General features: G+C 37.9%; 1 protein-coding gene across 1 annotated transcript in view; it reads right to left on the bottom strand.

The window, feature by feature from the left end:
* The window catches only part of AGPAT5 (1-acylglycerol-3-phosphate O-acyltransferase 5), a 57,762-nt gene that overhangs the window by 33,408 nt on the left and 397 nt on the right, over positions 1–23,957 (bottom strand). The window contains exons 2-5 of the mRNA XM_026844056.1: positions 23,185–23,258; positions 7,680–7,749; positions 7,323–7,438; positions 1,663–1,752 (exon numbers count right to left, since the gene is read on the bottom strand). Coding sequence (XP_026699857.1) covers positions 1,663–1,752; positions 7,323–7,438; positions 7,680–7,749; positions 23,185–23,258 — 350 coding nt within the window. The remainder of the gene's footprint in view (positions 1–1,662; positions 1,753–7,322; positions 7,439–7,679; positions 7,750–23,184; positions 23,259–23,957) is intronic.

Below are 23,957 nucleotides of genomic sequence, written 5' to 3'. Positions count from 1 at the left end.
CATTCACCATCATTTGCAAGTTCCCAAAGACATGCAGAATTAGACAAGTTTCTAGGCACATCTTCTGAAGATTGTATTGAAAAAAAATCCATGTTTCTATAAGGGAGGCTGATCTAAAGTAGAATTCAAATCAAGACTCTTACCACAATCAAAACCTTATTATTACAAAACCCCCCTGCATTTTAGGGAGTGCAGAGGGAAGCCAGAAAGCCAGGCTCAACCACAAGCTGTCCCTTTAGCTAGCAAAAAAATGCATGGGCCTATGCAGGAAAACACCCTGCTAGAATAATTTCATTCAGAGTAACTGAAGTGAACTAAAACAGCACTCTGCAGGGGGAGCAATTGCTTAGGGGGTCACTATAAATACTTCTTACATCCTGCAATTTGTCTTTGCTTATTCCATGACACCGCAAGTTTTACAGAAAGTAGAAACTTTGCCACTGACATACAGAAAATAACATAATGCAACCTTTTCACATCCCAGGACTCTCCCTGGTAATACAGGCACAAGTTACCACTGTTAAATACGACCATCTTCTCCATGTGTACATCATTAGATTAGACACTGCACAGCAAAAGCTTAGTTGTCATAATGTATTTCTGTTCTTTGTAATTTATATGCTAAAAACTGTAAATAGATCCACTTTCTTACCTTAATCAAAAACAAAATTCACCTCTGTTCACACTAAACCTTAGTTTAAGACACTGTCTTAAACAGGGATGCTTTACCCATTTAAGCCTCTCAGCATAAAGCCAGTTTACTTTTTCAATACAGACACATGCACAAACATAAACACATTATCTCAAAAAAAGGAAAAAAAAAGACAGCTACTGTGAAGCTCAAAACAACCTATGCACTCTTTTACTCAAAGCCTCAGCTTACAAAAGGTTTGCCACTTAGTATTTGGAGTGGCAAGTCATAATCACATTATTTTAAATCAAATTAAAGTGTAACTGTTCTATATCAAGGCTTGCTGAATTGGTTTTCTTAAGTCTAGCCAAAAAGGCAAAAAACATTTTAATGCACAGCAAGTAATGGAAGTGAAGCACAGTGATTCTAACCACTGAGCCACAAACCATAGAGGGAGTCATGAGAAAAGTCACTTGGCACCAACAATCATCCTTCAAATAGAAAATTATCAAGAGTTCAGGGGTTTTATTTTTTTGTTTGTTTGTTTTCTCCTCCAGGCATAGCAGACAAAGTTTCTCAGTTCTACTATGTCACTGGCATTAAAAATGATTGATCATTGGGATGACTAATTAAAATCTGTGAAGAATGGTTCTTGACTTTCAGAAGTGAAGAATACCAATCTCTGACAAGCATACAGTAGTCAAAATGTTGTCTTCTGAAACACAGGGAACACTAACAGTGGTTTCTCAAGGGAGGTGCTATAGCTAAGATTATGTTCTAAGATTTAGTCCAGATCCCCCCCTGCCCTCTACAGACAGAATCACGAAGTTCGCATCATTCGTAAAGGACTAGTCAAATTTTCCTAAATCTGAGGTATCACTCTAATCATAGAAAGTAACTGTAAAAATACAGGAAGAAAACAAATCCATGATTACCTTCCTGTACTCTGTAGGTATCTGACATAGTTCGTTTCTTCAATAAGCCTCTGCCATTAAAAACTCAAAGAAACCAGACGGAAGGTATGATCTTACCGGAGTCTCAGCTTTCATCTGGGCCCGCAACTTCTCTCTCATTTCTTTTTCATTGAATTTGGCACTTCTTTTTACATAGACTCCTCCATGCTAACAGATAAAAAATACATTAAATATTTAAGTAGTTTAATGTAGAACAGCTGATAGAAGAACAAACAAGACAACAATGACAAGTCACCTTTATGACTCATGCTGCAAATTGCCCACAAGACTTTTTATTCTAGGATGAAAGCATCTGAAACTAATTTTACATTTGCACATAATTAAGTTCACAAAATCTGTTTAAATAAAGATCAGATTAAAAAAAAAAAAGGCATAAAACACTTGAAGTGCCTTTAAAGGTGTTACATAATTATCTGTAAAACAGCATTGGAAATGACCCCTGGGATCAATCCCCAAAACCACTGACAAGCAGCTTAACTTGTATATATCAAGGGAAAACGTCACACAACTGGAAGTTACTCACATACAAGTACTTACAGGTCAACATTTTGAACTTTATGTGCCAAGTCTTACATAGTGACTAATGCAAATACTGGAACTACAAATATCATACCTCTACATACAAAATTTGTGACTAGCACAGGTATTGAAAACTTTCATGCGCTTTTTTAGAGAATCAAACGTTTAAGTTATATACAGAGATAATAATAAGTAATACAAAATGTTTAGCAAGCAAAGATTTTATAAAAGCATTTTTACTGAAAATTTTTTATAAAAAGTCAGACCATTTCCTGGAAAAGATTAATTTTATAACTTGTTCCATACAATTTATCACAAAAACTTCAGTAAAAGGACTATGGCAAAGTACACACAAAAGAAAGAGGGTTATAAAGAAAATTTGCCTCATCATTTCCCACTTCCATCACTTTATCTACAGCATAGTTACAAAAGGATGTAAACAAACATGCTCCAAAATGAACTACTGATACAATGAATTCTGAAAAAAAACATAAACCAAAACATATAGCTTCCAAAGAACAGGATTTAATTGCTAAGGTATATTGTTTTCATGTTCTAACTGATTCTCTAACTTAGTAATACTCTTTTCTGCCCACCCTGACCCTTGGCATTAGGATTTATCAGATAATTTCTGTCCATTTATGGTTTTACACACTTTGAACAGAGATGTGACAGTAAGATTAAAACTATTAAGAGCTGAACCTTATTCAAATTTCTTATCTCAGGAAAAGACAGTACAGTGTAGAAACAAGGGTGGTGGTGTGTGTGCAGGGAGCTATTATTTTATTTGCATGGCATGGACAGGAATAAAGTTTGAGGGGTAGGAGGAGGCAGACAGAAGAGGCTGTTATGCAAAGTGCTTTCAGCCTTGGCTTTTCATGGCATGGACAGACAGCCATGCAGCTGCTTAGCTAGTGGTATTTGACGTGACTTTTAAGTTGTTCTCCAAAAGCTGCAGTAAAAAGGAACAGAAAGTCAGCAGTACATTAACTCCATTTAAAATATTCTGTCTTAACATTATTGCCTGTGGTTCCCTTCCAAGGTGAAGTAGCCAGCTGCAACACTCAGCTGCGCTGCTGTGGCTGGCTGGGGACCAAAGCCAAGAACAGAATGCTCCAGTCCACTGAGCTTGGCCTTTAGCAGGCTGGAGCATCATATCATCACCATCCCATAAGCAATTTACCAGTCCTGGATAGATAATGGAACGAACAGAAAAATGTTTCATCAGCTGTGCAGCAAACAGAGCACCACACGTTATCTACACACTCCACATGTAACCCTGTTTTTAAGATCTGACACCATTAAAGGGAAGTATAAGTCTTATTATGTACAGTGACACTCACCACAACTGCTTTCAGGAAGGGCAAACTCAGTTTGGTATGAGAAAGAATGCATCTCCTATACAAGACTTCCATGTAATTGGTAAGTCATCATTCTATGTGAGCTCAGCTAGGTCAGGCTTTGATAAATGAGGGAAAACTGGAATCAAAGTCTTCTCTTGTTTATCTAATTACTAACCAGCTGCAGTAAATTGGAAAAATACTGAACCACCTTTTCCTTGTTTAATTTGTGAACTTGCAGAAATAAAGTTACTATTGCACAGTTTGCTTAGGGACACCACAACACCTCAGACATTTTAATGCTCAGAAATAGACCTGTACTTCTCAAATATGAATATACAGTCATGTAATGTAAGAACAGACAAATTACATATTGTAAGGTCACCATTTGCTGCATACAACCCAACTACATAAACATGACAGCTCCCCTATGGTGCAGGGTTACAAAGCTAAAGAGGAAAGATGCCATACTAGCTAAGTATTTGGCTAAAACTTCAGTAACAACCAAAAGGGTGCACAAGCTGATGTTGAGGAACAGAAAAGACAAAGACATACTTCCTATGTTAAAAAAATCAAGCAAACTCTGGAATATCAAAAACATTTATCAAAATTACAACCCAGCCTCACCAGGTGGTGTAAGATGAACTGGAGCTAGCTGCATTTTGGTGGAAAAAGATAGGGGGAAAAAAAAATCAGATCCACCCAAAAATAATAAAGCCAGTTATATGAAAAGAAATAGCTCAACCTAAGAAATCAAACCTGGAACACAAAAGGTTAATTTAAGTGATTCTTTTCTTTTCTTGCTATTAGATAGCTGCCTCCAAAGAAGAATGCCAGTTATGCAATTGTATATAGCTCAAATTCCCCAATTTGTATTGCATTTCCTTCTCAGTAAGAGATCAAATATACGAATGCTTTTCAAAACAGATTTCTGGAAGTACTGTTTTTAAAGTTATAATTTTTTTCCGCTGCACTTTAAAAGCCCCTCTCACAGTCAACAATGGATTATGTTTACAAATATACTTCCTTTGTGCCTGAATTTTGCTCTCCTGGACATCCACAGCACGTTTATTTCCAAACAGGATGTTTACCTGAGGTAGGGAATATGAATTCCGTGAGCATGGCGTAATTGCATGGCTCTGGAAACTTTTAGTGGAGTGTAAGTGACATCACTGACAGAACATCAACAGGAAGGGCAGGAAGTGCTTTATGTTTTTGCACTGTTTGGTGTGATAAAAACAATAAAAATACCTATTAGCTTGCACTTCGGTCCTGCTGCATCCCGTCTCAGTCATTTAAACACACACGCATCACCGCTGTTAGTAAGCTGCCCTTCATTTGTGTCACCGAATTAAATAGATATATATCAATACATATAATCATCTCCCATTAAATCTCGTAGAAATTTTATGTTTTGAGGAATCCAAAGCTGAACAGATTTTATTTAATGTATATGTTTTGATTAAAAATGTAGGCTACATTCAGATTAATTTCCACAGGAACCTTCTTTTAACAGTCAATACAGCAGTCAGGAAACTGACTGCTGGATATTCCAATTCCAAATAGCAATAGTAATTTTCCAAAATCTTGAAAAAAACCCACTTCTGGACACCTAGTGATAACAGATGGAATATATATCCTGTCTGTATTTTAATTAAAGCAGACTTAAAACACCACCAACGTCATGATTTCAGGCAAGGACAAAGAGCAAAATATTTCCATGCAGCAGACCAGTCACTTCAGTGGAAGAAAACTATAGAGAACCAGAGTCATTAATGGGGACAAGCACTAGACAGCAGAGAAGTCCATTTTCTCCCAGTGGATGCCCTCAGTGAGGTATGATATGGTATGACAGTCTATACTTATTTAGGGAACTGGGACAGCAAGCCCACCAATAAAAAGAAACTGTGAACAGTTTTCTTATTTTCTCTGCAGCTTATTCTCTTCTTAACATAGGGATTTTAGAAGAAAGGATGGCAACCACCCATGCTCCAGCCTAGATTTATAGCTTACTCACTAAGGCACTCATCCAGAGACAACAAACATTTTCAACCATCAAACTGAAAACACTGAGCCTGAATCTCCCAAGATCTTGGGGGACACTCTAACCTCTTACACAATGAACAGACAGTAGGAACCTCAACCACTACCTGTGCTCTAAGATAGAATGGTGAGACAGTTCACACCCGAGCAATGGACATCGTATGTGACATGATCCAAGACTCTGAACCTCTGTTCAAACTAGGTACCTACACCCAAGCTAGAAGGCAACATCTGATCACTGGGAAAGGCCACTGTTCAAGGCACTTCCTTTTCTTCAACATATTAGTTAGGCAGTTCAGGGATCTGTACGTCCCTTTGCCCGGTGCTCTCTAAACCCCATTCAACTTACCTTAGCTTCTTGGAAGCACAGTTTCAGTGTCAATGGCCACACAAGGGCTATCCTGCCTCCTCACCTCTTCCCACCCATAGCTGTATATTCAAAACTTTTCTCCTTTTGCTGGTTCTAGCAATCAACTGATCTGACTTCACTTATGGATGCAACAGTGCAAGCAGTGAGAAATGTGCAGCCAAGGATGAAGGAGACAGTAAACCCTCCCATTCAGACGTATGTCTGTAGCTGCATATTCTTCATACATTACTATACAAACTCTTATATATTTCAAACCATATCCAGTGCAGTAGTGCTCTCAATATCCCCCATCCTCTTGGAGAGGGATGACAGTCAATTCAATCAAACTGTCTAATTATATTAGAAGTATTTTACTGAATGTTTTTTGCTTTTCTTTGCCTGGGTGGTGGCAGCATATGTGGCGGTCAGAAAGCAGATTACTGTTCAGGGAACAGGTAAAGATCTAAGAAGCCAAAGGAGAAAATATTGAACAGACACTTTGGAACAGTTACCCAGAATTAATTTATTTCTATTCTAACAGCTAAGCACCTATCTAAATCCTGAGATAAATACTGTGAAGACTTTTCTGATCACCTAGCAAAACATACCAATACCTCCAAAAATATTCCCCTCTACATTTTATTTTATTTGTATATAGAAACAATCCTGCTTTCAGAAAAAGGAACAAACATAACAAATTCAGAGAGGATTTTGGGGAGGTAAAGCCATCTACACTGTTCTACCATTTTAAATTAAAGATCACATCCACTCAGTCTGTTGGCTGTACAATGACCATGGCCCACTGCTTCTTCAGTAATCGTATACTTTTGTGTCACATCAGGCTGAACTCTCAAACTGAAAGGAACAAGAGGAGCATTATGCAGGAAGAGGAGAAAGTAAAAGCTAGTAATAGGAAAACTGTTAGTCTCAGGTTTTTGCTTAACTGAAGTCCAAAGCAAAACCATCAACACTTTCACGGAGGCTGGAATCTGCTTTTCCTCCATACTATGCTAAGGCCCAATTGTCCTCTTTTATATTGTGCTAAACACAAACAAAAAAAAAAGTAAGCCACAGCAATGTCAACTGACTCCTAATTTGTGGCATGATAAAAAAAAAACCCATACATAGAAAAAAAAAGTCTGTTTACACCTACTGCTAAGTGGGGTTTTGGACTGTAAAAAGAACAAGGTTCTAGAATATTCTAAAATGCTTCTAACAGGCTCTGCAGTTTTAATTCTAGCAATAACATCTGTAAGTAATGTTCATTTAGAAAAGTAAACTGATTTTTTAATAACTCTCAGCTAAGATAGACAGCTAGCTACACTGAGTGAAACCAGCTATTTTCATGTTCAAATAACCAAGTGCCAGCTCAGAACTACATCTTCCCAGCACATATGATAAATGGAAGGAAAGTACATCTTACATATTTCACCCACAAACAGCAAGGAAAAAGTGAATGGGCTTACCTGTGAAAAATACCAGCCGTACAGCGGAAGCCATTTTAACCCATCTTTCAAGACATACCGGACATGCCCAAGAGCATTCTGCCTAATTGCCAGCATGTCTGCAATAATCCAATCAACTGCAAAGACAAAAGCCCAGAATGTTTAGTTGAGTTAGTTTTTAATTGTCACTGATGAAACAAAAATCACACGTTGTACATATAGGTATCATTAAAGGTTTTCTGAACTAGAAGTTCTAAACTAGAAGTTCTTACTCATTAGGGCAAGACTAGAAGAGACACAATAAAAAGACAGGCAGATTCTTTAAATCTATGACAGTGTGAAGACAAACAAAAAAAAAACCAAACAAAAAATACAAACCTGTACACTGATGATTTGATAAATATATTACATTTTCTTTATTTTTTGGCAAATCTCCATAGATTATTACCTAAAAAAGAGAAATGTAGTATTACTTTATTATCGTTACATTAGTCAGTGATGAGATCCAATGCAATAACTAGCTCTTTACTAGGAAAACTGCCAGAAGTTAGCACCATTAACCTAAAAACATCCCATCACTGCATCAGTCCCCATCATGCATACAACTGACTTATCAAAGCAGTGACTATTAATTCATGAGGGCTTAAGAAAGCCATTCTGTTCTTGTGCCTCAGCCCTAGAACTGGATTCATGGAAGCTGACCTACATGCACAAGATCCCTACATTAATATAATTAAAGTTAAAGAGGAATCATAGACACGTACAAAACCAGCATTTAACTTTATACATCTAATGAATAAAACATGCTTCAGACAGATACTTGTTATCATTCAATCTAAAATGGTAAATTTTCCTGGGTTAGATCAAGAACAAAATTTCAGTCATTTGCCATGATTTTAACCACCGTGAATGAACAAAAAAGCATGACGTTGACGGGTGTCTTTAAATTGATCTTCAGCTTCCAGACAGCAAGTTTTGTTGTTTTTTTTTTCTCTGCTATGTTAAAGACACTCTTTTAACCTTGCAGTTTCCCACTCCTGAAAGGTAACTGTCTACCAGTGAAATAAACCTCTGAGAGCATGACTACAAAGTAAGATGCTGAAGTAGTAATCCAAGTCACCTTTTAAAATATATTCAATTACTTTTATTTCAAATATAAAATTAAAAATGCATTAAAGCATTTCAATTCTGAATTGAAGAATCCATGCAGCCGTTTAATTATCTTTAATATATATTGTCATTATCTAATGAAGCTTAGTTTTCCCAACTAGTACATTCTAGGTAGCATTCCTCCCCTTGTTCTGCCAATACCAATGGCTGCACTCCTTTTTTCTAGAAGTTAGCCATATTAAACATACACTCTTCTTCAAAGTGACTCCACCAAAAACCAAAGTGCTATTTGGAAGGTCTACCCAGGTTTACCCACTTATCACCGCTCTTCCCTAGTCTGGACCATCTGGGAATTTTATCAGGAAGATCTAACTAAGATTCAGATCTTGAGTAATATAATTTAATATGCTGAGTCTTGTACCGATCCTTACAGTCTCTTTAAGTGTCTCTGGAAATCTACCCATCTGTTAACCTGGGATGCTGGATGGGTAATGCCTTGCATTGTAATGCTAGGTAAAAAACCCACATAAAACTGTATGTTTTACATTCATGCTGTTCCTTCTCTGAAAATACAACTGCACTGTTGATCAAAGTTTGTTTTCAAGGCAAGAAACCAAATATTGGCAAACCGAGATGTTCAGCAAATATGTGAACAAGAGATCATGCAGCATACAGTAAAGAGCACATTACTCTTTTTTTTAAAAAAAGGCATGCACAATAAATTTTAACTGAATGTTACTTGTAACAAGTCAGTTGACAAGTATATTCTGAACAGTATCCAAGAAATTCAAACAAGATTTTGCCGTAGGAGTAGTTTTCTCATTACAGTTCCAGGAGAATTTATAACTTGACTGCTGACACTCTAAGGACCACACACTATTTAGTGCAAGGTAGCGGTCAGAGGGTCTTATCTTACAGTTCAGGTGCAAAAATTCCACTGAAATTAAAAATTATCTTCCTGCTATCACTTACGGAGTTAAAGCTTCATTTTTCAAGCATACAGTTTCCCAGCAGTGTTACATACTAAGTCCACAAATACATTTATCTTTAATTTCAAGTTAAGACTCCACTATGCAGTTTCTGGCAAAGACTACTTTAGAGGAAGGGAAAGGCCCAATAAAGCAAATCACTAAACCAGAAAGTCCCAAATGCTACCTGTGCTTTTTTTTTTTTTTTAAAAAAGTAAGAAAGTAAGAACAAAACAAAACCTGCCCTCAACACTGTAAGAGCTGTTCCACACAACAGAGTTTGAAATATACAATTTATAAATTCAATTTGTAGAAGTTTCCACTTTAATATACAAAGTCAAAATCTCAGTGTAATCACACTCAAAATTCAAAGCATGCACTTGTGACTATTGCATGAGTAAAAACAAACATAAAGGACCATTCCCTTAAAAAAACATGTACAGTTGCGTCTGCCAAATATAACAGTTTATCTGTATTTTTTAATTTCAATAAGATTGGATCTAGTTCACTTTTTAATCCCAGAGGAACACCCACTCATTGTTACTGTAAACAATTTCTATGTACAACACTGTATCTTACCAGAAGTTAGATGTGTTTACATGTAACGAACCAAAATGTTTTACTCATGATAAAACACACAGCCATACTGTTGTACGGAACTAAACAAAAAAAAAATTAAAATAATCTTTTGCTATTTATAATTAGTTCTCATTAAACACATTAAAAAATATTGATATTTTATTTCAAAGCAAAGGAAGGAGTGAGAAAACCTGGAAACTCTGTTTTGTTTGTTCAGATGGTTGAGCCTGAGAGCTTTAAATGCAGCATCATTCGCCTCAGCACTGCCCATTTCAGTAATCCCGAGAAAATAAATGCTCATGCAGTCCATGAAACAACAGCAAACAGCTATTCATTCAGGTACTAGACACTTACAGCTAGAAACTGAGCGCTACAAATTTACAACTGTCATTACAATCAGGTAAGAATGGCAACTTCCAACCTGCATTCTCACTAGGGTTCTTCAAATTTCACAGGAGACACCTACTCTATGGTCACCCACAGAGCTCTCCTCCTGAAAATGAAGCGGTTTTGCTTCATTGTTGTTTCTAAAAATTTTCTTAGACCTTACAAACAGAGGGCTAACAGTTAAGAGCTTTGAAACCTAAAGGAACATTGTCCTTTTCACTTTGAGATGATGTCTGTAGAATTCACCTGCTTGTTGATAAGGAGGGGATGAGTCCCCTCAGGGCAAGCCTTCAATTTCTGATAATCTGATGCTTTTAGTTGAACCAGAGCACCTAATGTATACTACAGCTGCAGAAGGAAATGATACAGTACTCTTCTTCATGGACTCCAGAGGACCTCTGACTCCCTGCTGGTTTTTGTAGCTAACTTGCAGAATTCTCTGCTGCAGAGACCATGTATAATAGTTCTGGCTCCTTCTCAGTCTGCCAGTGCAGACGAGATCTGGGGACTACTGTGAAGGCAAGCGTTTGAATGATTTATCCAGGACAGCAATGCAGAAACAAGTGTCCACAGTGACAGGTTGCCTGCATGCCCCTCCTGAGGCAACCCAAAGAGATGAGAGTAGCTAAGAGACACCTAGTCCTCCCCAGAACAACAGTGCCATTCCTAAGGTCTGCAGGGCACCGGAGGGGGTGCTCTTCCCCTCTGCTGGGCACTCACTAGCCAACACCGGGGAAGCAGTGGGGTCATGCTTGGGAGGCAATTTTCAGCTCCAGAAGCTAACATGCCTAGTGTTTCAGATATCTTATGCACTGGTCTCCAAACGCCACAGTATACATATGTCAAATGTATGTATCAGCTTGAAAGACTGAGAAGATAAATGCCCTGTCTGCCACAACGAAGCAAGTGAGGAACCTATTAACTTGCACAGGTGCTGCTTTATTTAAAGAAAAAAAAAAAAAAAAGGCACAACGATGTCAAGCAAAGAAACCAAGTTAAAAGGAAGAGCAACACAGTATGCCAAAGCAAGCAGAGATTTGAGGGAAAATATTTAAAATGCAGATTTACGGTCTTAACACTGCAAACATTTATTGGATACAGAACATTAAAGTGTGTGCTTTTAGCCATGTTTTGGTTGCTTCACAGCCCAGTTCACAGTAACAGATAATACAGTTACTGTTAATATAGGTCCTTCACATCTGTTTACATAGCAGTGCTGTCAAACTCAATTCAGTGAGGTCTCAAATAAAGGAAACTGGATGCTATGACATTCCTTTCTGTGGGAAGCCTGGTACCCAGCTTGTCTGGATGCCATACACCAAGCTGTTCACACGCTCAGCAGGCACAAGACACAACTCAAGAGTGTTACGGCCAGAGGAAGCTCTGATCCACTAACAGGAGGTTAAAACAAGCTCTCCTGATGGGAGAATTTACTAATTCATGATAGGCTGATCTAGGCATGCAAATGAAAGCTCCTAGGTGATCTGGTGACACCAGTTTCAGCTCCCCTAGCAGCCTCTGCCTCTTTCAGTGCAATATACTCAATTAGGACTGTGTTAATGTGGTAGGTCACGTAAACCAGTCCTGCACAGCAGCCGTGTCTGAGTAACTCATAATTTGCATAGGTTTTCATTGCAACAAGGTGGACACTCCCTGTTTAGAGTCTTATTTCTTGCTTATGAAATTTGTACATACCAAAGAAAATTAAATAGATCATTTAATCAGATCTAGCTACATCAGTTCAGTAAACAGGGCCACACAAAAACAACTCAAGAGGTAAAAGTAATCACTCTATCAGAACCTGTCTGCAGGTCAAGTGGTGGCCACATCAAACTGCCAGCAAACAGATCACCTTAACATGATAATTGGATGTGTCTGATAATGGGAGCAGTTCAGGAGCTGATCTGGCACTTCTGCTTCAGTGGCAGTAAAACAACACAGCTGCTTACTGGTGGTAAAAACTCAGGCCTTATGTCCTATCACGTGTCCATCCTCCTTCCTTCTCTATTCAAAGAAACTAGGTGTAAACTGCAGAATGATGCTCCCTTCTTTGCTCTTACTTCAACAAAACTGATGTGCACTGGGGGCACTTTGCAGAGGTGATGGAGCATTCTGATCAGGAAAAACAAGCTTCAAGCACAGGCAACAGAAGCTGGAAAGGAGGCTAAAAGCGTTAGGATAATAAAAGAACATTGCTTCCCTCTCCTAGAGGATGAGAGGAGAAACAGAACATTCAAGACATCAACACTTCACTTAAAAGCAACCTTACAAACTTCATATACTCAGCTGTGCTACCCTCACAACAGGCACTTCTCTCCATTTTGCTATTTCTTCCTGACTACTTTTATAACTGGGACTGAACGCTCTTTGGGACAAGAGCATCTTTGCTACTTGGGCATGCCTACAATGCTGACTGCTTATTAAAATAAATAGTATCCTAGGATGTATTTCTCATCTGTTTGTTAAAAAGTCTAGATATAATTTTGTGGTGAAAGGGTGGAGCTTGCGTCAAGAAACCACCAAAAGCAACTACCAGATATGGCTTCTGAAGTCAACACATAACCCAGTGCAATCTGACTTCTGCAGCACTGCTGCAGGCATCTTATGGGAAGTTGTTTAAATTCTCTCAGTCTAAAAACCTGTCTGATGACACAACCAGTCCTTTGAGCTTCTACAGAAAGTACCTCAGATCACAGAACCTATTTATCCTGTTTGACAAGAAGCAGGCTCAAGACAGGATACAAATGGGGAACTTGTACTTGGTGCTGACAAATTTCTCAGGTTTTCAGATGTTCTACTATAAGAATTTCAAATGTTTATTTTCCTTCACAGAAGACAGTGAAGCACTTTTATTCACATTTAACAGATACAGGTTTCATTTGCCTACAGCATAAGAAATATGGACAGGACAGAAGGACCATGGACTTTCACATTTTATTTTTTAGTTGCTTTTTCTTTAGACCTAAAAAAATTAAATTTTTCTAAAAATAGGTCACACACAGTTTTTAGGTAATGGTGATATTATTGCTACACCTCATAACCTGTTTAGTTAAAGAGTCTACCTGCTCAATACATGTAATTGTACAAGTCTGAAGTCTGCTGCTCAGGCTCAGCATCAAACCATAAAAATCACAATGCAATCCATTTTATTGAAGCAGAGTTCACTCAAATATTCTTCAGCTATGTATTTTAATGAGGGTCAGTGAAGAGAAAACCATGGCCATGAGAATGAACTCTGGGGCATATTGAAAAGATTCCTATATGTCTTTTTTTTTTTTTTTTTTTTTTTTTATCATTCATTTGATTGAGCAAGAATGCAGAGAACTTCCAAAAATAGTTACTGTCATTTTATTTTTTGCAAGAATATTATACTAGCAACCTATATGAATTATGCGGTACTGAATCACACCATCTGATGTTAAGTATGAAGTCTGTACATTTATGCTTTCATACTAGCTTTCAGACTTATGGTCTAAATTGACAAACTTCTAAACATGAGTGGTTATGCTTCATTCAGTGGCACTAGCTACATGTATAGAAGTCATCTAGTTCTGATGCTGACTGTAAAAGCTTTACAGTTTCTCAGCTGAACTAAAGACAATTGACCCCTGAATTAAGGGAAAGCTCCTGGAAGAATCAGAATTAAAATCTTAAAGGGAAATGCATGTACATCGTGAGCTAATGAAAACATATTAATAACAAAATTTATTATAATATCAGCATCATTAAAAATACAGCTTTAGAATCTTTTATTCTGTGCACATTTGACTACCTGTATTTTAGCATAAAAAAGACTTTCAAATATTTAGGCTATAAGAAATAAGTTGTTTAATTTTCTAGAACTTTATAGTGAATTATGTATTTTTCACTGCAAGCAGTCTGAAGAAAAATCTTGATAGTTTCACTGACATCAGCTTATTGAAATAAATCAAATAAAGAGCAATAACTACGACACTTATTTTAATGCAAAAGCTGAAAGTGTTTCATATGGAGAAAACTAAAAAGCATATACTCAGAACATCTAGTTACAGCAGCAGGCTCAGTGATGCAAACATTCCCTGTTATTCTGAACACTCTCAACAGTTACTGTAATGCTAAAAAACCAACACAAAACCTCCACAATCCTGTAAAATGAATGAGACAGTTGTCAATAGATGAGCAATATCATGTGTTTCAACGGACTAGTTTTGTTTCCAATGCCTATTACCCCTGCAATTTTCACAGATGCTGTAGAGCACTGAGATGTGAAGGACTTAATCCTCCAGTAGCATTACATACCCTTCCTTACAGTCCTCCCCAAAGCCTCAGATGGCGATTTAGAGTAGAACATTCCAAATCAATTTATTCACACCAGTCTAACATTACCTAGAAAGTGATGGGTAGTTTAGAAACTTCTATTTCAGAGAGTGATTCATGTGATGATTATTGTTTAGAGAAAGGGCAAGTGATAGACCACATTTATCGGAAATATCCATAATAATTGGAATATCCAATCTGAACAAAAGGCTCATTTCAGAGAAAATAAGTTTCCACAATACCACGTATATGGGGAAATTTCAGTTAGTTTACACTTAAACAGTCCCAGATGAGGTTCAACAAAACTACTCCAGTGGTTATCCATGTCACATCAAACAAAAGCAGGAGCTCTTGGCTTCTAGGATAGCTCAGAGCTGCAGAAGGGGATTCACAGAATCTTGATACTGAGCCTGCCAGCTCTGACTTGCCAGAATCTAGCCCACTGAAAGCAGAAGCAGATCTTAAATCCTATCCCACCTTAACACACTGCTCACTGCTGTTAGAAGGTACATCTATGGAGTGGGGATTTCTCTCTTCTGAAAACAAACTGCTAAATAATCTTTTTCAAAGAAGTGGTGGGGATATGTGTATGTAGAGAGAACTGAACTGATGCATCCTGTCAGCTGAGTCTGTGCTCTAACTTAGAGAGGTATCATGATTTATTCCCTTTTGGGCTTAAGTAGGGAGAAAAAAAAAAAAAGGAGCTAAACTTTTTTGAGGTCCACAGTCATGTCAGCATACATTAAATACCATATGGCAGTACTCTGTATTCAGGAGCTTTGCTTCTGAATGCTGGTAATGGCTATACATGGGTTGGGAACTCTGCTTTAAGCACACATAACTACTTCATTCCTACTTGGTCTCCTTAGCTATCTGACAAACCTTAAAAAAAAGGCATCTTGTATAACTTAACTATTTCAGTCTTGGTGACAGAAAAAAAGTGGGACTTACCATGAATGTAATTTTAAGATTGTCATCTAAATTTTGAATAAACCCTATTTTCAGTGTCTAAATAGATTACTGGATCTTTCTTTTGACAACAGTGCAGTTCTATGGCATGGACCATGGAGCAGCCCACAATTACAATCAGTGACCACTTGGGAAAGTCAAAATTTTAGCATCAAATATAACTTTTCAATGCATTAAGCACTGAATTTTTTATTATAAACCACTAGTCATTACATTTTTTAACAAGTACTACACATATTTCAAATATATGTAACACATGTGAAAGGAGATTATTTATAAACCAAGATTTTGACAGGAGGGTTTTTCTGAACAGCTGATATCTTGGTATTATACAAAACCTGAACATGCTTTCCAGCACGAGAGTGGAAGGAAGTATTCCACTTGTTTCATTAGGAGAGAAATAGTCTCACTTATATAAGCCTTTGGCACCTCTGAAGATTTCTTCCCGCAGATTTTTTGTAATTTCCTTAAAAGAAAGGAAAAAGTGACCCACATTCAATGTAGCTATTGTTTACTTTATTACTCTTCTGTAGTGGAAAATACATAACGTCCATGTCCCATCCATCTCCCCCAAAATAGCAGCTATGGTCCCTTGGCACATTCTGGAAATGTTCTCCTTTGTGCACCTCACACCAGTCAGAAAAGCAGGAAACCTCATGGCAGTATGCAGTATTCCTCTAGCTAGAGGTCTTTATAATAGAAACATTGCTTTTAAATGCCAAGGACTCAAGGAGGAGCTGACTGTATCTTTATTTGTAATACTCATACAAGCGTTTATATCAAGTACAGACAGAACTGGTGTGAAGTTATCAGTGAGTTGACACGCATGGGAAAAGGGATGATTAGAAACCTCTACGTCCTCTGCTTGTGATTGTGGAATAAGGTTTTTAAAAGCTGCTCCGCACATAATTTTCAATATTCAGAATTTAAGCACTACGGACTTTCAAGGTGAGGCAAAGGTGTCATTACACAGCAAAAGAGAACACACAGAGAGGTTGAGCTAGCTGCAACTAACCTGGCTCCAGACCTCAACGCAGTAAACTTGAATCAGCCTCAAAAAATAGCCAGTGTTAAAATCACTCTACTATCTGCACACCACCACAGGGTGTAAATGAGACAGTTCACCTACAGCTTGCTGGGGACCGTGCGCTATGTTTGCTTACACAAAAAGAAACATGCATGCCCTCAGGTTCCCAAGTAGCATTAGAAAATGGGATGGATAACTCTTCAAGTCAGTCTGTAAGTTCTAGAGGAAAAATTATTTTTCTTCACATCTAGTTATGTGATCAAATACAGATATGACCAAATAATGCACAGCTATTTTTACATTTAAAAATCAAACTAGCATACACTCTATGATTTCCTAGCCCCACACTGAGGAACTACTTATAACAGGGAAGATGGAAATAATATGTGACAGAAATGAACAAAAGAGGAAAATAATTTGCCTGTTTTTTTTTTCCCCAAATCTCTTCATAGCATAAATTCAAATTGACAGAACAAAGACTAAAGAATATTTTTCTCCTGAGAAGATACATTTCCTCATAATTTTAATGTCAAAATGCCTGACATTTCAGCCTACACTAACACAACTAAAACTGAGAAAAAAGGATACCCAGTAAACCTGAGATAAATAGTTTGAAATTATTGGAGTCAAATGTTTAACTACGAATAGAATCTTCTCTTGGCAAGAACAGTGTCTGATGGTAGAATATCAGGAGAAAAAACTTCTCAATTAACAATCATCCTTACCTAAAGTATATTGACATATTATGTAAGCAGAAGGAAGGGGCATAGAAGCACACTGTAAAACTCCATGGCCCAGTATCTACCAAAACGCAGTTAAATGCCAAAAAACAAGAAAAAGTAGAATTTAAAATGTGATAAATACCATTTTTATTTTCAAATGTAACAAATTATGCAAAATCAGGACAACTTATTTTAAAATCAAACCATAAGATTGTAAAACTTACTGGCCAAATACTTCAGAATTTTTAAGTGCATTCAAACCTGCCCTTTGACTCCTTAGCTTTTCCTACCTGACAAATACTTGATTTTTTAGTATTTTCACAAATATAGATAACTTTAAAATGTAAACATACATATTAGTTTTAAATTGCAGACCATTAGATAAGGCTGATATAAAATTCAGATTCAGTTGTGACTTGCCAATTCGAAAACACACGACAGGGAACTCTCCACACAAAGTTTCTAATTTATGAACCCAAACAGCAGTTTCGGTTCACACAGCTGATACGTGATTTCTAAAAATGCTAACAGACCTGAGTTTTAATTTATTTTATTTTTCATATATTGGGCAGAAGGTGCAGGATGATCAGGACCAGCACGGAACATGGAATCTCTGCATACATTCTTTCCATATTGCCCCAGAGCCAAATCTGCAGCACACCAGAACTCCAGCCAATACCCCAACAAATCAGTCATGAAGGACTTCATTTCCATCTTCAGAACATTAGCCAAAGGCAGACAGAACAAAAATGAAGATATATGCAAATATATCTTTTGCAATATCTACAAATGAAAGATCACAAAGCTTACATACCTAATGTATCTATTTTTGCTGCCACACACCACAGTTGAGCATAGGAGTCTAAAATTAGGCATCCGTATTAATTGGAAAGCCACATCCCTCAGGCTTAGTAGGCATCCTTTAATTTTTGCTATAGTAACACACAGGACTTTGTTGTATACTATAAAAGACATATACACCTGCAGACAGCTGTGCACTGAAATCTCTAATGAGATGAGCCAGGATACACCGTCTTCACGGAGCCAGTATCACAGCATCAAAACTTCACTGAGCTTCTTTCAAAAATTTACCACACAGAAGTGATTCACTTTACTATGTTCTCCAGTTTCCTGTCAATTTTTGCACTGCACCAATGCCCCAATTTCTATCACTCCCCCAAGACCTTTATTTCATTATTTATACCATCTCAAATACGCAAGTTATGATTATCTAAACCTCTCAACATGCTTCACAATGGCTAAGAGCAGCAACATGAGCAGGTGCTAACAAGAGTTACATGGAATGAACTAGGGAAGCGCAAGCCCATAGAGGCTGTTCAGCTCCCACCTGAGGTTGGAGGCTTGCCCTGCCTGCAGCTCTGCGCCTTCCTACACAGCTCCCATACCATCCCAGCACTCCTCTTTCACTCCTGAGCTGCCAGAATGGGAGGAATGCTCAGGGAACTCAAGCACAGGTTCATAAAACTAGGCTCATGCCAAAATGCGCTTGCCAGCACTTTCTTTCCAAACACAACTGGACATGGGTGAAAAGTGGCATCTCCTTTTGACCTTCCAGTTATGGCATTTGCTCAGGAAATGGGTCCTCATCTCAGGAGAAGTCAGATCCTGCCACTCACATCTACCAAGAGAAAGCAGTTAGAAGATGAACCTTCACCCTGCGTTGATGAAGCCTGGTTATAATGCCTCTCACTGTGGAGAGGGAAGACCCAGGTTCCTAAGAGATGACAACCCACCTCACCAACAGCAACCAGAGGCTCCTCCCTGACGTGAGTGTGTTGCAACTTGGCCATTAGACTTGCGCTGCCTCTTTTGCTTCCCACCTCCACCTTCAGCCCTCACAAATTACCTGCTGGATGCCTGAACAGATTCCAAAGGGAAAGTGGGGAGTAAGTAAAGACAACCTTGCTTGGGAAGGCTGCTGTCCTGGCAATAGAGATGGGCACAGACCTCGTAACCCTTCTTTCCAATGAAAATTGGCCAGTAGCTAGAAGACTAAGCATCCATCCCAATCTTTGACACTGAGCTGCTCTCAAATTTCCTAGGAAGCCATGGCATAAAACACAGCCTAGGCTCTACCCTACTGGACAACATCGTCAAGAGTTCAGCAGCACAGTGTCTCCACAAAGTTTTAATTTGCTCTAATCCAAAGTAGTTTTCAACCTTGTTGAGACATAGCAAGTACAAGCTTCAATACCAATCCAGAAAGCACACTGCATTACTTAACAGGGATCTCTTGTCTTTTATAATAATTGTTAGAAATACTACAGCTCTGCTAAATAACACTGAGGTAGCATCTGATTCTCACAGCCCTTCTAGAGTCCTGTAATAACAATGAAAACCAGAATTTCATAATGCCTATAATGAAAGCACCACTTCCAAAAACTCCTATTCAGCAGGAAGTGGGGGTAGGGAAGACAGCTGACAAGCACAGAACAAAATCCATGCACGTTAATTCAGTCATGGATTTCATTCAATCGTCAAAACCTTTCAGATGGAAAACTATCCTTTAGGAAGCAGTCTGAGTGATGATTTCTTCATTATTTCTTCACCATCACTCAATACAAAATACCAAACACAATTACAACAAAAGAAGTTGAAGAACATTTAGTCCTCATCTGATCTGAAACATGTGCACAAACACAATAGGCATTAATTTCATCACCCTGACTGCAACTGGGATAAAACGTGAAGGGTCACAGAAAGATGACAGCATTCATCATACTGAATTACTAGTCCTTTCAGCCCTTCAAACGTCCTAATCACAGGCATATTTGCAGTCATTTTGGTTTTCACATTCTATGGCAAGATGCAACTGTTTATTGTCTGTATGAAATGTGAGAGACCAGACTTCACTAGTGCAGTAAAGACAAAAGCAGTAACACAACCACAGTTCACAGGCTACTTGCTGATTTAGAAACTTGGGGCCAAGTCAGCTATTAGGACAAGCAAATGCAAGTTCTCCAAAGTGCCTGAATTGCACCTGTTTGTGTCATTGACTGCTTTGGCTCATCAATGATAAAATTAACATCCTTTGCTCTTGAAGAATTTCTACTCACTTTACAGAGTTCAAGCATCTCATATATATTCTCCTAGAAGAGGGTACTGTAGCACTTCTGCAGCTTGCAGCAAGTCGGGTGGGGAGCAACACAACTGCATTTGCATCAAAAACAACATAAGGCCAAAGCAGGACCATTCCCTCTATACTACTTTCCAACAGAGGACATTTACAAATTTTCATTACTGTGAGTTCATAATCCTGGAGATTGTTGAAGAGCATTGTCACAATGCCACATACAGATTAATTGCATGTATTTATAGCTCCTTAATAAAATTCATGGATATCTGCTAAACTGCAACTGAATTGACAAATTTACACAGCATAATAGGATTTCGCTTTATAGGCATAATGGCTTTGTCCAGTTTACCTCATTTGCAGTATTGCTATGTTCTGGGTTGCTTCTTGTACTATAAATACTTGTTCTTTGATTTTCCACAGCCAACTCTTGCATGATAGTCAGCAAACAGGCCATTTTTGGCAATATGTTAACAGAATTCTATATCACTGGAAAACCTAAACTGACTCAATCTTATCTGAAGTTCTCTTAGGCTTTGTAAAACAAATCATTTTGGTGGAGAAAACCCAGATCTGACCCAAAATTTACAAAGGGAAAGTATTTGCCGTATGAGAAAGTAAAAAACTTTTACAGTTACTTCATGAGCCACTCTCTAGAACATAAAAACTCAGCAAGGGTTCACAGCAATTACAGCTCTAACTATTTTTGATCTCAAATCAAATACTTAAAAGGGAATTAGTCTTTCAAGATTTTCTGTCATGCAGATTATCACCTTATTTAGATATGTTTCACAACTGAAAAGAATTTGTTACATAGATAAAATGCCCTCCTAGCATGAACTATAGATTTTTTTTAATAAACTTGGCTAAAAACATCCAAGGAGAACAAAAAAAGAAGAAAAAATAGTTTGTGCATGCAGTCACAAGGGGAAGGCTTAGATACACAACAGACTAACAGCAGATGATACACAGAAACATCACTTCCTGACAGATAAATACAAAATAAATATCAAGATACACTAGCATTTCATTCAGTCAAAAAATAATCTAAGTTTATGAACAAAAGCAACTTTACTCTGTGAAAGCCCCACTCACATTGCTGGCAATTTCAGAAAAAATATTAAGATCAGACACCTCAAATATTCCCAAATGCCTTAGAGTGTTATCATACTGAAAAACTACAAATACTCTATGCGTAATAAACAAAGGATGTTAAATAGCACACAACATTAAAGACTTTTTATATAGGGTAAAAAGGTGGCAACACTAAGAAGTCAAATCACTTAAGGCTTTGATTCAGTAAGTCACTTAAGCATCTGCATAATCCTAATGACTACGCAACAAATTCCAGTATTCTGGTGGATGAGGTTTTTGTCCTCTCATTTATCCAATTACAAAAAAATATCCCAACACGCTTCGATCAACTGAAAGACCTGAAAGATGCTCCCTCCCATGGCTATTACGATGCCTTAATGCTGGCAAAGCCCTACAGCCACCTTTATGAAACCATGCAAGTTACTATGCTTGCATTGTTTTTTGGGAGTAAGTGATTAAGTTCAATCTTCTGCATCTAATTACGTGCCTTAAAACATCCAATAGCTCTCAAGTTACCATCCCAATCTCAAACGCTGAGGCACACATTTAACTTTCCACTGTGAGTTTCAAGTTAAACGGTCTCAGTGTTTGCAAGAGTAGGTCTGAAAAGACACCCTGTTTCTCCTCCTTAAACAAATGGGGGTTATCTTCCACTGAAACGATACATACATTTTAAGTATTCTACTTCTTACCTCTCAACATAGCTATATTTTCCCAGGTTTTATTTACCTTTCAGTCTCAGTTACTATTTTACTTATGATAAATGCCACAGTGGTTTTGCGGGCTCTCTTGTTTCTGTTATCTTTTATTTCAGCTCTGTATGTATCATCTCCTCTTAAGATCATCTATTACTTACTGTGACAAGGCATCTCTATTTTAATATTGTCCTAAGTGATCCTTTGTACTGTCCCCCATCTTTTTTTTTTTTTTGTGTGTGTGTGTTGAAGTTTTATCAATGCAACAAAACATAAGTCAACAGATGACAGGTGCCTTTGTTTCTTTTGGTTAGCATTTTTGATAAAAAGGGGGTTTTTTTTTGATAAAAGTTCTTATCAAAATTTCAAAGTGGTTGCTACTCTGTGCACACACTATTTGTAGGAAATTTGAGTAATTTTTCTATTACAAATGATACCTTTATTTTTGTCTCTCATTCTTAGCATGGGTTGAATTAAACTACTATACTGCTACTTTCAGCAGATAATGACCAAGGTGTGTTACTACACACAAGATATCTGCATTAAAAATGCTACATAAAAAAGGCAGATGATAAAACAGTAAGTACGTAATCCGTGAACTATTGATCCCGCTTTTTTTTTTTTGTTGTTGAAAGTTATGTAAATTGCTAGTTAACTAATTTGGACAAGATGTAAGGGTGAAGTCACATGAGTTACAAGGTGAATCAAAAACTAATTATCACTAAGAGATCTCACTTCCATTTTGTACCTGTTCTATTTACTCTGATAACAAACTGCAACTCTTTTCTCTTTAGCTGGTTTTGGGGGTTTCCTTAAGTTGGTATGAAGTGAGGCTTACAACTGCAGCTCAGCAGTGGAAATTAGGGGAGACCTAGCCTGATTCTGAAAGATGCTTTATGAGTGGTCAAATGCTTTAGTTGTAAATAAGGACTTATTTGTACCTGCTCTGTCACCTGCCAATTAACATGTAAGCGCTTGTTACTCTCTACTCCCAAGCACCTACAGCTGACACTACCTTCAAATACATTTCCACATATTCAGACAACTTCGAAAGTGAGGTTTTGGGCACAGTAAGCACCTGTCATACACATAATTCTTTTTACATGTAGAATTAAAAGTCTCCTTATTTACTTTTCAAGTTACAGACAAACAGATGACCCTTCAGAAATGTAATGCGTCCCAAAGTAAGTATTATTTGAACACAAATACCCTTCTGGTCATGCAAGAGAGGCCTCCAATTCCAACTTATTAACCTGAAACCTTGGACTTCAGTTTCTGATACACTGAATAATCACAATCCATGGCTGACACGAAATTTAAGGGCCAAAGAGTTACTGGGGGTAAACTGCACGAAAACTGAGAAGCTCTAGTAATTTAGAAGTGAAGTATTCTATTTATTAAAAACTTGTGCGTGTATTAAGGACAATTATAGTTGACTATAGTTCTCTTATCTGCTGCCAATTTAATACTACAGATGTGCAACAAAGGCCACAGGGTTCAAGTGTGCAAGGGAGGCTGCCATTCAAGTGCTGACAGAGCACGGCGGGTGTCGCATCCCTTCCGTTTCCCCGACCTGCAAAATGAACACAACACCAACACTCCGTGAAAAGCATCACCAGCGGAGCAGCGCGGCTGCGGAACACGGCTGTCCTCCGCGGCCCGGGGCCGGGCACAGCCCGCACCTGCCGCCGCTCCCTCCCCGCGGACCTCACAT

The sequence above is a fragment of the Athene cunicularia genome (genome assembly GCF_003259725.1).
Source record: "Athene cunicularia isolate RWA chromosome 3 unlocalized genomic scaffold, athCun1 chr3_part1, whole genome shotgun sequence".
In the NCBI taxonomy this organism is placed as follows: domain Eukaryota; kingdom Metazoa; phylum Chordata; class Aves; order Strigiformes; family Strigidae; genus Athene; species Athene cunicularia.
The sequence above is the reverse complement of the archived record's forward strand: the minus strand, read 5'-3'. Positions and strand labels throughout refer to the sequence as shown.